This window comes from Opisthorchis viverrini (genome assembly GCF_000715545.1).
Source record: "Opisthorchis viverrini unplaced genomic scaffold opera_v5_328, whole genome shotgun sequence".
Taxonomy (NCBI): Eukaryota; Metazoa; Platyhelminthes; class Trematoda; order Opisthorchiida; family Opisthorchiidae; genus Opisthorchis; species Opisthorchis viverrini.
This window is the reverse complement of record NW_008751981.1, coordinates 52,059-67,173: the sequence shown is the minus strand read 5'-3', so window position 1 is coordinate 67,173 and position 15,115 is coordinate 52,059. Positions and strand designations below refer to the sequence as shown.

General features: G+C 46.5%; 1 protein-coding gene across 1 annotated transcript in view; it reads left to right on the top strand.

Annotated features, from left to right (window-relative positions):
* Positions 1–15,115, top strand: part of T265_09986 (hypothetical protein) — a gene marked incomplete at both ends in the record, with an annotated part of 45,400 nt that overhangs the window by 15,582 nt on the left and 14,703 nt on the right. Inside the window, one exon of the mRNA XM_009176223.1 lies at positions 3,321–3,689. Within this exon, the coding sequence (XP_009174487.1) occupies positions 3,321–3,689 (369 nt within the window). The remainder of the gene's footprint in view (positions 1–3,320; positions 3,690–15,115) is intronic.

The window sequence follows — 15,115 nt, the reverse complement described above, 5'->3', positions numbered from 1 at the left end:
CTCGCACCCATAAATATGAAATGAAGGCTGCACCTGGTGACGACCGACGAATACAGCAGCGTGGGTCTATCCTTACCACCTTAACTCTTATATCCTCCGTAAATCTGGGGGAGACCATTCTCTTGCTTAGAAAAGTGAATAACATCTTACAATAGACCGCGCTTCAGACTGAAGGAAAGCCCGTGCGGCACTGACCTCAAACAAGGATCTCGGAAGAAATCGTATTTGTCCCCCCCCAGTGGACACCCTGTGTTTACTAAGCGATGCCCAAGAATAGGCGACTCCACACCAAGCAGAAAGGTAACTATGAAGTGAACACACGCTCAGGAGGTGCATTAAAAGCTAATTGTTTGGGTTTCATTTGTCACTTGCGACAGATATGGTCGAATCACCGGCTAGGAAGCTCCCATTCTGAAGAATTGCTTTGGCCAACTCTCTAGGATAGTCCCTTGTGGCCAGATCGACGTACGAACGCAGTAGATGAGACAAAAGCTCGAAAGCGGTGAGGATGAAAGTACACCGATCATGAGTAGCTCCACTCACTCGGCACTGTCCTAATTAGCGTCAAGTGCCTCGGCATCTTGAGCATTTTCAGCTGTTCTTGAAGGTGAATATCGCGGCAAAGGGCAGTCTAGTGCATGTGGACTTCGGCTGATTTGTTGAGATCTGATACACCCGTGTGTCTTTAGCAAGACCAACCTGCTAGACAGTGGTACCTTGACGGATGTTTGGACTGAGACGCTGTATACACAAGTCCAGTTCCGAATCAACAGTGAGAATGTTGTGGTTAACACTAGGCCCTTCGATAGCTGATGTACTCATCAGTATTCCGAAAAAACGTCTTTGAAGCCCTTAGACAATAGGTGACATCAAGATCATTGGGAATTTTGAAATTTTCCATGAAGATTTCGCCATGTTATTCAGGCCACACTTAACCACCAAGCTTTGTCCGGCTGTTTTAGCCTTTTTGAGAATCAAGTATCTCATGAATCTCCAGGACGATTCAAACTCTCGGCTGGTATTTCAGGGCCAAACCGCCCAGTATTGTCACCAACTCGCACTCAGGCAAGATATATCACCAGTCATTGTTCAGTCACAGGATTTATCCCACGGTCACCTATCAACTGAATCACCAAGTGGTGACATCCCAGATGCAACAGCCGCTAGGGACGTGAACCAGTCCGCCCTGAGCTACTTATAGCCTGTTGGCATTGCGATGGGTTTTAGAAGTTTTACCAGCTGAGTCGCCGTCCTGTACGTGAAACAGATTTCCGACAAAGTCTGGAGGCATCATAGCGCTGCTTCATCTTCATTGGCAACTATTGGCAGTGCGCATCTCACCGCACCCCAAGCCGTCATCCCCGCTGAACTAGGGCATTAACGGCCGAGAACCGGAGAAAATCTAATAAGTACGACTCGGATAGGGAACGATTTCCTTTTCGCTTGCTAAATGCTGTGCACTGTGATGTCGTAGGCCTCAAACCAGTATCCTCAATACCATACATAATGCCATTTACAGTTAGCCCTCTGCTAGGCCAGACGATCACGCCTAAACAAGACCACATCAATTGAGTCCGGTGGGTTTCCGCTTGACCACGGTGGATTTTCAAGATCATCCAGCAACTCCAGGTGAAGGCATTTGAGCTGTACCAGAAATGTACTTGCCCCCCTACAAAAGCATGAATGCACAGAATGCGCCCTAGGCTTTCCTGCACCTAATAGACACATGACTAATCGAAACACACTGAATTACCAACGCGGATGATATTTTCAAGTATTCTCAGGCACATTAATTTGGCTATGGTTGTATGATCGCTGTTCCCTGGAGAGTGTAGCAGCTCCGGATCGTTTGCTCACTGATAATTCTGATTCGAGAATAATGGGGGCGTTCTAGATGCATTGATACCTCACGTACATATGCGTTTGTTTTTCAGCTGAGACCAATCTGATTGCGTTCTAGATGCATTGATGCCTCACGTACATATGCGTTTGTTTTTCAGCTGCCGCCGGTTGAGTCGACCGACATCACAATACTCTCCAAGGCCAAGGTGGTCAGATTAATTCCAGAATCGCTTGTGGTCGGCTGGAGAAACGAGCACTCGGTCTTTCAAACCATCGAATGCGGCCTTACCATGGACGGCTGGATACATTTTATCAGAAAGTTAAGTTACTGCTCCGCGAAACCAAAGAACATGGTTTAGTCTCCACGGTTTTACTAGGCCAATATTTATTTTCAAGGTCAAGATCATCGTTGGCTAGGGCGAACCTCAAAGCTAGTGTCCTCGAAATTCGTGGAACTGGTTCAGTGTTCATCCTAAATTACCCAGTGCCAAGCATAAAGAGATGGAATTCACCCGTTTAGTTAGCCGTTTTCAGGGTCCTATACGCCCCGACAAGAGTACTGAACGAGACTTATGGGGCGAGTCAGTGTTTATTAAGATGTGGAAGCAGAACAAGACGCCACGCCCCTCGAAAAGGTACTCTTATTGCATAAAAAGCTGTCAAGATTTATTAAGAGAAGCAGAACAAGACGCCACGCCCCTCGAAAAGGTACTCTTATTGCATAAAAAGCTGTCAAGAATGGAGATGGATTGACGGTCTATGAACGAGCCCGAGGTAGAATCTGTAGGGTACAGCACTCACGCGAGCTTCGATTCTGCTCCAGCAACTTCATCAAGTGCAGTGGTAGCGGGATCAAAACAACGAACAAGCTTGCTCCGTATGAAGGAGAACGCTTCCGATCTCCTTCACAAGGCAAACGCCATCGCCATGCCAGAATCGCATGGAGTGCGCCCAAAGTTTCTGAGAAACACGCTAGCTTTCTAGGCTGCGTGGCTCTGCTGTGTCCCATTAGTCGATCGGTGCGGTTTACTTTTTGGGTGAAGCAACTGTGACAATATATTCGTAACATCTACCTTTATACTAGGGAAATCTCCCACGTACCTTGCTTCAGTCGCAATTATTGCTGCTAAAATTCCGCACTTGCGAGTTATCTACACTGATATTTGTGATCCACCGGCTCATGATGTTTTCCTCCAACGCATTCAGTGCCGCCAGAACTTACAAATAATTTGGCTGGCTATGTTCTAGCATTTTATAGGTCGACTTTGGGCACCTGCTTGGCTAACCTGCAGATCATGTTATATCAGGGTAGTTAGAAAACCGTTTTTATCGAAAGAAAATTTTACACATCATCAAGGGACAATGTTAAATTTTGGTTGTCTACAGTTGACAACCATCTGAATCATGTGCGTGAGATGGAATACGACACAGCTGGGCATTCACATTTCCAAAGTTGGGGCACTTTTGGCTCCGCGTAGAACAGAAGTCCGTTGTGGTGGCTATTCCCAACCTGGTATGAGAGCCTTCGTGAGTATCGCGGGGGCACACCCTAGTATAGCTCAGTGGGTCGATGAAGTGCGCAAACTGTCACGCCACGGTAAATTCCAGTCTCTCCACAGTGGGGAAGAAGTTGACGCCGCTAACTGCATTTCGTGCCCCTTTTTTCACTTGTGTCTTTCAGGTGAACGACAGCCACTGATCGACAAGAACAAAAGCGACCCGGGAAACTTGGGCAAAAGCCTCGATCCTGTGTATCAGTCCGTGAATCCGTGGATCCTTGCCAATAAACTTAACTGCGAGCTTGGTATTCCAATGAAACTTAAGAAAACCATTTATTGTCGACTTCAGTGAGCAAAGCATATATACTGGTCTGAGTGAGTCAAGTCATCCGAATCGGAAACGCGTTCTGTCTTAGTTATGCTCTGTGCGCGATGAGAAAGTGCCTCACATTTCCTCCTGGTAGTCGCTCAGTAGCATGAGGGAGCCGGAGCTTGCGAGGTCAACAGTAAACAGCTTAGAAAGGGTTCCGCATCCATGAATCCTTTTCGCACATAATTAATATGCACCTCTTAGATGTCTCTATGTTGAACAATAGGCTCTTCAGTATACGACCAATGCAAGCAAATATGAACCAATTTTGTGGATAAAAGAATGAAGTTTTTGCCAAATAAATATGTTCAAACCGCGCCTACAGGTCGCTTTTTTGAATGAGCACACACGGAGAACAAAGGAATATCAACTGGCACCTCGAACAGCGCCAGATTTCGTGCTTGTTGGAGTTTGGATCCCTCGGGTTCAAACGCCCACGCTTGTAAAGTCAAGCAAAGCAAAGCAGTCTGTAATTCCTAAGAAGTTTCGGACTAAATCACTGGGTTGTGACTTGCATGGACATTCCTTCCTGCGCGGTTTGCCCATGTTGTTCAGCCTTTATGTGGTTGACGCATAGTTGTTGGCGCATCCGGCACGGGAATTCGCCGAAGTGCCACTGGCCAGGACGCTGCCACAGAGTAAGGAAGATTCATAAGCAGCTGACCCGCAGACCAAATTGGACTAACTAACCGGACAGTTTGCAGCTGTTTAGACATAATCGTAGAGGTGCACTCAGATGTTCCGATGCTAAGGCAGTAGCCTGGCTTGGCAGCGAAAGAACAAAAGTCGTTGTACCTGACAATTCGTAAATGATAAAACATTGGGCTACTCCTCTTTTCCCGTATGGCTTGCGCTTGGCGCAGTGACACAGGCTAAGATTCAGGCCGTTATCGAGATAGACGAGAGGAAGTTGTGCCTAATTAACACAGGAACAGGGGTATCGCCATAATATATCGTTGGATCAGTCCGTGTTCAATGGACACTCCGAAACGCTCGCAGGCCGTGAAGATACAATTGACGTCTGCCCGTTGAGCGAATACGAAATTTCAATCCCGTCCGGACCAAGTCCATTGTGAGGTACCTACGAGATAAGGTCCATAAACAAATTCAAGAGATGGTCCAAACGGCATAATCGAGAGTGCCAACAGTGCACGCAACTCCCCGGTTGCGCTTGTAAAGAAGGCGAAAGGGGCATTTCAGTTTTGTGTGCATTTTAGGCGTTTGAACGAATTAATCTTTCGGCTGCACGGATTTTTGATTCCTTTAACGATTGCCAAAATTGGATGGTTTTTAACTTTCGTTCTGGATACTGGCAACTATCCATCGAAGCGGAGAACCGGGGGAAAACAAAATTGATGGTTTAGGACATTATCAATTTATGAGGATACCGTTTGGTTTTTCGGAGGCACCATTCACATTCCGGCGCTTGATGCTTCGTTTAAAGAAAGGACTACGGAATGCGCACCATTCAAATCCGGCGCTTGATGCTTCGTTTAAAGAAAGGACTACGGAATGCTGCCGTGTACGTAAACGAAAGCGTTCGGCTTACTTGAAGGCTGAATTTAAGCTTAGTCGGGAGGCTGGCCTGCCGATAAATGAGGCCAAGGCACAACTCGCCCTGAGTTTAACGAGAGTCCACAGGTCCAAAATGGATTATGTAGAATTGAGTCTACGGCCAGAAACTCTGGCAAGGATCCAGGAATGTGCTGCTCCAGGTTCTTTCGGCTGTTTCCCCAGGCCATCTATGCCCCTTTTCTTTTTACCAAGTTCATAGCTCTGGGTTGAATTTTCAGCCCGTTTAATGTCCGACGATTTTCGGCCAACCCTATTAAGCCTACCAAACCAAAGGCAAAGCTCCTCCTTGTGAAGAGCGCAGTATGAACCGCCTCATGATGTTCAGTGGGCAAAACCCTTGTATGGCTTCATAACCCACCGAGTATATACCCACCCTTGCTGGGGACTCCGTTCGATTGGGTAGAACACAACAACACTCCGTGATCATTTAGTCATAATGCACACGCACTGAAAACCTCCATTCTAATTCCATTGCCCCAGGGGCGGCTGCCATTTTATTTGTATTAGCCGTGACCCGTCTTTGCAAGAGTTGTCTGCTTGTTCACACTGGCTGAGCTATTGCTCTGATCTGGCCTTCCACGACCAGATAAGTTGTCCGGTAGCTGCGATAATTCGGTTACCCACACGCCGCAATCATCATCGTTTGGTTATTTGCAACCTTGTAAATCTGCTAGAATGCTTTAGGGCTGAGAGCCTCGTGTGAGTGGATCGCGCGATTGTAAGGTAAACAAAACGCACTGAAGGCTGTTGCTGCAGGTGTGAAATTGCATAGAGGAATAATTAAGAGAGGATAATAATAATAATAATCATTCCCAAATAGTTGGTTACGTACCGTCAGGCATGATCATAGTATTACAGTCCAAATAAGGACATGACTGATGGGGGTTGTGATTAATGGGAATTTCCTAGAAAAGGGACGGCGACGTGAACAGCGGGCATTAACGAAGTAGACTTTATCACACCTGAGGTGGCATGTGTAGGGATCCAAAATTTCAAGGGCTGTTTATATCCTACGGAGAACACATTAGATGACACAAAATCTGATCGTTAGGATTTAAAAGTGGCGGACAAAAACAATACGAATGAGGGTGACAAAAAGCTTCCTGCCTGGAACGTGACACAAAACAAAAAAGCTTCAAACTGCCTTGGACTGTTGGGCGCACAACCACGGAAAGCATAAGTGGGGATGGTGACTTGGGGTACTATGCAGTACAGACAAATGGTAGTCGGAAACTCAGAATCACAGTGTGCTGTGAAACTTGAGCGACTCACTAGTGTTGCTGCTGGAGCGGGGTCGAATGTAAAAGTTACTTGAAAGAACGAGCTTACGCAAACTGTACGAAAGTTGACCGACTTGGTGGAGAGTGCGAACAAAAGTCGCCGGGAATTTAACATCCGACAGAAGGTTCGGCAGGTTGCAATGAACGAGTGTCGGCGGTGGCTGGTGACAAATGAAGACTGGTCGTGTTTGCCGGTAGCGAACGAGTGGGCGAGAGCGCGATCAAGGTAAAAGTGAACAATTGCGGGTGTGCTAACAAACTGGGTATCACAATGGCATACCGTCACTGCACCGAAATACTTCGGTCTCTAGACAGCCCTGTGGCACACGTCGTCAGCAAGGTAGGCTGAGATGCACAGTCCAGTGAAAGTGACCCTTACAGTCCTGCGGTTGCAGTTGTCCGTTGCACTATGGCGCGCCCGCATGTCTGCCAACACTTAATTGGCATGGGTGCATCGCCCATCGACACTGGTTCTAAGCCTGGCTTTTTATCCATAAGAGCGCACCTTTCCAGTCAGTCTGCAGCTGCTGGCTTAGACTTTCCATGACTGTCATTTATCTAGTAACGCCGAAAACCAAAATGACGGAAAATAAATTCACGTGCGTCAAGAAAGAGACCTTGTAATTTTGGATCACTACCCATGCCACCTCAGGTGTGATAAACTCTACTTCATTAATATTTACTATTTACGTCACTTTCCCTTTTCCCATTAATCACGAACCCCACCAGTCATGCCTTTATTCTGACTGTAATACTATGATCATGCCCGACGGTAAGCTACCCACTAGTAGGGAATAAATGTTATTATTATTACTATTATTATTAAACTTTCAGATTTGTGTACAGGGGGTTACCTGAAGATACCCTTCGGTTTCCAAAGCTAAAGCTACCTTCGCCATAGCCTGGGCTCAACCACACTAAGGCCTATCTCGTCAAACTAATAAAGCAAACGAACACTGCTGCTTCCAGGAGTGGTATTGTCCAACAAATTAACAATTTATATGCTAAAATTCTTAATACCTCACTACTAGCATTCAAGACTAGCGCTTACGTGATTTCTCTATTCATACGAAACTTGCTGATTGAAGTTGGTTGCTGCGCCCTATTACCGGAAGCCATTTTTCTTGCACCCACTTTCGTCTCTAAATTATGATGCCGTCCCACTCACGTACCACACCTCATATAAACTAGTTCACCATTTTAGTGGCCATATCCTGATCACTTCTTATGTTCGTTGCCTCCAATCACAACAACTCTCCGTTAACTTATACTGATTTCTTCTGTTTCTTTTGCGCTATAATAACATTATATTAGCAAGCTTGCCAAATCGTTTATCGTTGGGCTAGGAAGCCAGTTGTTGATTGCTAGTCTACTAGGCATTGATTCCCACTAATCTCGTTATTTGACAACCTGCCGTCATCACAGTAAATGCAATGGCCTCTATGTTCTCTTTTTCCCTCCCCTATAACTGTTGTAACTTCTAATTTCAGCTCCCATTGTCAACCTATCAAAGTGCCTTTGTAACAAACATTTTTCTTTGCCCATATTCCAAACCATAGGTAAATGTCCCGTCCCATATTCGTACCATATCCTCTCATGTAGGCTATTAAAATGCGTTCGGTTCTTTATTTTTTCTCTTGAGTGTGGCGTACGTCTTTCCTCGCCACACTTGATGCTTCTTTGGAAGAGTTCCTAATCCTTTCCATGTTGCATTGTCATCCCAAACGTCCAGTAAATTTTCCATACCACGTAAACTTACCAGCGTCAACTCACAAACGAATCAGCTTTATCGCAAGTGCTTAAAGCCGTTAATTACTCTATCTCCTACCACTTTTGCAGAAGATTCACTTGCGTGACTGCACCTACACCTGCCCTCTGAAGTGCAGATCATTTATCCAGTGTCTCGCGCCAGCCCGCCTCCACTGACCTCACCCTAGTTCCATACCTTCTGCTTTGGGCTTGAGATCCCAGATAACTTATTCTTTATTCTTGAAAGTCGGGTCCAATCTCCGAATATCCCAGTCAGCTCCATTTATTGTCTGGTGACTTGCTCTGCCTAGGTTCAACTAACACTAGCCAAGACGAGGTCCTTACCATACCCAGTCTGATGGCGCATCTCCAACTATTCACACCCTGCTCTTCTTTGTGCTCTCTCACCAGATCTCTGCTTTACCTGCAGGTACAAACTATTTGTTTACGTTGCTTCAGTTACCTCTGAGACGAGTTTGTTCTATTTGCTGAACCTTCTGTTCAATTCTTACCATCTCGGTGTGCAATGACCTTCCTCCGATGGTTGTCCACGCTGCATCTAGAACCCAGTTTAAAGCACTACTAGACATTTATTTATGCGAATCCTCGCGTTGGCAAGCTTACTACCCCGCACTGAGAACATAAAGAGCAGTGCTACACCATTTTTTTCACTTGTGCCTTTTAGGTGAACGACAAGAACAAAAGTGACCCGGAAAATTTGGGCAAAAGCCTCGATCCTGTGTATCAACCCGTGAACCCGTGAACCCGTGATTCCTCGCGGCTGTAAGCATGCTGCCCCATGCTGAGAACCCTTTTTTCGCTTGCGCCCTATATAGCAGTGACAACAGCTGAACGACAAACAAAACAGACTCGGCAAACTTGGGCGAACTCATGAGTGCGTCGAACTGAAAGCCTCGCGGTACTTTGGAAATTGTTTCGTTTGCTTCTCGTGCGCACTTTTAGAATGATGTTTTCGACGTTCACCTATGATGCGTTAGAACGGCACGCCAGTTTAAGGTTTTTACACACAAGTATCTTTCTTATTAAAGACTTCGCGATTCTAGTCTACTTGAAATAAATCAGGGATTTAGTGGCTCTAATTCATGTGTAATTCCTACTCACTATACCGGATAGATTGTGTAGGTAGACATTCGGAGACCGACTTGTTGATGTCAGTTCTGTGCGTAGTTGCTGCTGGAGTTGATTGGAGTGCAATCATACCTGAAAATTTTCATGCTGACATTCAGGGTACTGGTAGAATTATGAACATCGTTCAGCTGTAACCTCTTTGGGGGGTCTAGCTGCCATACCATCCAAACGAAGCACGAGCGCTGGGATTCTGCCAGTTTGCCCAAGCCTAGACAGGGTAAGTCGAGGGGCAGAGGGGTTGGGTTCGAACCATGGACCTTCCAGTGGGTAAGTTCGCGCTCTGACCACTTGAGACATATGAACAACAGGAGGATAGACCTTTTGTAAACTCTTTCGCTTTGCGAACATTATCATGAGTCCCTTGTTCGTACTTGACCTTGTTTACGATATACTGAAGGGAGTAGGATTGGTGACAACTCTCACTCAGATACAAAAATGCATCGGTCTAGACAACAGGCAGCGCTTCTGGAAAACTTTTAGTTGCCTGTCGTGTGTTAAAATAAAATGACTTCGTTGGTCCGATGTAGCTAGCGTATAGGCCTTGTCCTACTGCCAGTACGAAGGTGAGAAATTTGTTAAACTTCTCGATCAAATGTCTTCCAATAATTCTTATGCAGAACAGGTAGTCATGGCGACGGCGCCAGTCCAAATAAATGACTTCTCTGCTCAGAACACAGCCATCTATGGGCTTCATGGCATAGAACCGCTTCCACTGTGTTCGTCACGAAAGCTTTGAAACCATCGTGGTGCGGCGCTTTGTGTACCTGCGTGACACTTAGCCACACCGAGTGGTGTTCGTCCGACATTCAGTCCCCCACACCAGGTTGGTCAATGTCTAAAGCTCCGACGGTTGCCAGGCTGAACCATTTCGGGCGGGGAATCTAAGACCTATTCAGATCTCCGACGTCTCAGAACTACAGTTAGAATCAGTTGAAACCAGCGAGTTTCGAATGATGTGATCGATAGACGGGATTCTTCGTGAAACAGACGGCACTTCACCCACAAAATTCATCCAGTAATTCAGGCCAATGTGGCTGAGCCATGTGTTACGCATACCGAGTCACCGCATTCTGAGATTAGTCCTCCTTTCCGCGCCTAACCTAGAGTTGAATAGAACTTGACGTAACAGAACAAAGTGAGGAATGTCACGAAGAGTTAACCTTACTGAGTAGGATCCATGTGACTTTCCCCCTAATTAACTGGGGACGCTAAATGATATGACGGCTAACCGACGTCAGGTTGTCATTTTCTGACCAGAATGTTTCGTTGTGTTGGGGTTTTTGGTAGACTAGATACTTCCTGTCAAACCATTTCTTCTGTTCCGTTATGAGGCTTTATTGAAATAGACATGCTTGTACGAAAGTAAAACACCAGTCTTCCCATTTGGTATTGCTGTACACCACAGTGAGGATCCACACACACGAGACCTCGCATACAATGCCCAGGGGATAAAAATATTGAAGAAATTTCTTTGAACGCGAGGCACCGTAACGGTCGTCGACGGTCTACATCCCTCACGAAGAGTCTGAACCTGATGGTGTCCGTGGTGGCGTCCGTGCGTCACTCACAGAGTCTATCATACCGGACTGGTCAATGGTTAGAGGTTTGACCAACAGTCTTCTGGTCCTCCAAGTTGGAGGTTGGGACGTTTGGCTACTTGTTCTATAGAGGCACATGCATTTCCCGCCAAATGCCACTACCTTGTGGTCAGGCTTTTGGGCCAAACACTTTTGTCGAAGACCATAATCGTCCTCCTGGCTGTGCCTAGGCGCTACCCTAGCAGCCCACACAACTAACAATACTCTCATGCCACATTGGGCGTCGTGTGATGCCATCAGCCGTATCGCCTTACTTGATGCATACAGCAGGGTTCATAAGCGGTAACAGTCTGCTACTGACGACTTCTTTCTTACACTCTCACGTGTGGTAATTGACCAGGTGACTGTTGATTTGTCCGCTGAGCTCACTGAAGGTGTCTCCTCGAATGGTGACTAAACGTTTGCAAATCAATTGCCAAGCTCGGCGAACAGATCAACAGCCACCTGATCAATTACCAACTGATGCACTCGAGTTACCAGTATCCCGACACATTACCAACTCACGTATCCTCTTCTCTACCCTACCCTATTTCGAATACTCTCTCCGTAGATCCCAGCGCTGGAACTTGCGGCTTTTTTCCTGTCCATTGCACTCAGCAGAATCTCCTGTACGTCCGTCTTCAGTAACAGCTTCAAAATCTTTCCTCAATTTCCGTAATCCGGTCTACTTAGATGCTTTTAACGTTTGCACACTGATGCAAGTCGAACAACAAGTGGCTCTCGCACGTACATTGCATTCTTTTTACATTGATGTATGCTGTCTTTGGGAAACAAGAATACACGACGCAAGCACTGTAATCAAATTGTTCCCCTCGCTGTTTTCCGGGTTCTAGCTGTTCACTGCAGAGGCCGCTGCAGTTGGATATGCCGGGGTGGGTATTGAGCAACCGAGCGGAATTGTTCATACTTCGTTGGATGCCCGTTTATAGTTGCCTCTGCGCGTTTCGTCTGGCAACGTCTTTGAGAGAATCTAAAGAAAGTGAGGCCCAACGCGCCCTGTTTATTGTGTCTGCTCACGCCCCAACTTACTGTTGCTCTTAATCCGCAAAAAAGTTTCTCCGACGCTCTAGGTGCCCTTCTACAGCGAGGTAAATGCTCAGATATCGTTGTGGTTGCTGGTGACATAAACATCCAGGTAGATAGACTATGCGCTGCTAAGGCCCGTTTGAGTAGTCGCCTTGGATTGGGTACGAGACGTATGGAAAATGGAGATCACTTGCTTCAGACGGGTGCCGAGCACATTGTTCTTTGGCATTACCAATTTTCGAAACAGCGGAAATCGATTGACAACAAACCAGCTCGTAATCCAAACTGACCACATCGGCGTCAGTTACCGCCCGCCCTTCTTCCTGGAACATCAGCATGAATTCCGACCATACACTTGTACGCTGCCGCCTTTCATTGCTCTGTCCAAGTTTACAGAGGACGCGCTTAAACGTTGAGAAGCTGATGGACCCAGAAGTCAAACGGAACTATCTGAACTGTCTCCTCCAACGCCTTCCGGACGGTCCTATATCGGATATAAACGGCCTCTGGGAACAGATATCCACAGTGCTAATCAGAGCCTGAACTTCCGTTTGCGGCTCAATCTAGTCAACCTCATCCGAACATTGGATCTCTGATACCACCGTGGCAACGCTGGAGGCCTGTTGACAGATTTCATAATGCAACTACAATTCAACCGGACACATTATCCGAAGCCAGGTAAAACTGAGTATCCATCCAGACCGCGAAGTTTAGTGCACCCAAATGACTGAGGATCACGGATGATGCAAAAATACTAGAAATGTCCACGAGCTGCTTTTATTTGGGCCTTTCGACCTTCCCAGACAAGTGGGGTAAATGGGGGTACCTATTTACAAAAAGGTTACTCGCACTGAATGTAGTAACCACAGAGGTGTTGGTTTGACCCCGTTGTAAAAGGGTCTCTGGTGTCACTGATCCTTTGTCGCCTTACGGTGGCACGCGAAACCTTGACCGGGATTTCGGCCTGTTAGAAACTGCTTTGACCACACCTTCACACTTCGTCAGGCGTTAGAGCGACGTCACATGTACACAACCCACAATCTGGTCCCTGACTTCAAGGGCGCGTTCGATTCTATCGATCGGTCAGTGCTGTTAACCACATTCGCTCAATAGAGTATGGTTCAGATGTTGGTGAACATAAATCAACCGGTGAACTTACATAATTCTGGGCATCAGAGTGTATGGTGAGCTCTCCAAAGGCTTTTTCTACAAAACGTAGTGTCCACTCTCTCCATTCTTGATGAGCCTCGTCATTTGTGAAGTAATGAGGCAAACGCTGGAAGTTCTTCAAAACCCCGGTGTTTAAATGTTGATCGTGAGAAACTTGTCGATCTTGGGTACACAGATGACATTGCCGGCATCTTTGGAGACCATGACGGAACACAAGCCTTACTGACTAGACTGGCCACCTTCATACCACCACCATCATCATCATCCAGAGCATGACATCAGTGTTCAACACCGGTGCTTCGCTGTTGCACAACCTTGATTTATTTGAAGGCCTTATTGTGAGGGAAAGAATAAATGTGGACGAGGAAGGGACTCGGTGCTAGCTTACCACAATCATTCCGAGGTGCCTATACCTCCAGATTTTCACTCAGGCGATCTGGACAGAAACCGACAACAAGATCGCCACTGACATCGTTTGGCAGTCATATCTTGCAGCGTCTCCAACCAGGAGGATCGCGCGCTCCCCATCCTGAGAGGCTAGTTGCACCGACAGCACCCAAACGTTTCGTTATTTCTTTCCTATCCCTGTGCCAGGTCAAGGGTTGGCCACCTCTCTGCTTCCGCCACTCTGAATTTGGCATGCAAAGCAGCACTCTCCGATAAACCATCATACCATGCACCTTCGAAGTGCAAATGCATGTTTCAGAATGTGCATTATCTAATCACATCCCTTGCAATTCAAGGGAATCACCGATGATGGAGAATCTTACCTCGGTTTTTGTTTAAGCTCTGATACAATTGTGTCTGATGAAGTCAGTGCGCGAATCTCGAAGGCTAGAATTGCGTTTGCTGAACTGCGTCACTTCAGGCGTCAAAAGGGCATATCACTGAGTCTTGAGGGCCATGTGTACCAGGTCACAATGAAAGTTATGTTGTTCTAGTGCGAGACGCCCTCCGCACATAGATGGTGTTTGGCCTCCTTAGGTTTTTGACCACCAATGCCTCAGAAGCGTCGCTGCTTTTGGATCGTGTCAACAGACTCTTAATGAGATAATTAGAAAACGGGTATTTGGTTGTTCAGCAAGTATTCAATCAAGGCACCGTCAATTGCGGTGTCTCGACGATGTTCTCCGCATACCGAAACAGCGTCTACTTTCAGAATGGCGGGAACCGCGAGGTGGACGCCGTATGGCCTGGCAGAAGGGTGTGGAGAGTTTCGGTGTTTTTGTTATGGTAGAGAGTTCAGTGGTCAAGGTTCAGCCCAACAGCATCTCGACTACTCTCGTCTAGGCTTTGGCAACCTGATATTATCGCACCTGCCGGGTGTGATGGCAGCTACACACAGAAAGGGTATTACGACTGAACGACTGTTATTATTATATTATTTTTGTGGTGCAGCACGCCTATGATGAGGTCCTTGTGACTCCATGCGCTTCGCTGGAGACGTAAGAAATGGGGGCAAATTGATGCCAGTGGCGTTCGTTCTGTCAGTATATTCCCAGGTAGGCACCTCGTAATGGCCTTGAATGTTTTCAGGTAAACTTCGCGGTTGCTTCGCTGTGAAGTGTCAGTGTCAACACACGCTCTCTGATAGTGGTCATCATCATCATCATGCGTTCGTTCAGTATATTCCCAGGTAGGCACCTCGTAATGGCCTTGAATGTTTTCAGGTAAACTTCGCGGTTGCTTCGCTGTGAAGTGTCTGTCACAACACACGCTCTCTGATAGTGGTCATCATCATCATCATCAAAGACAGAAACTTCAGTGTTGGCACTGATGCTTCACTGCCGTACAACCATAAGGTTCGTCTAGCTATATATATATATATATATATATATATATATATATATCTGTATA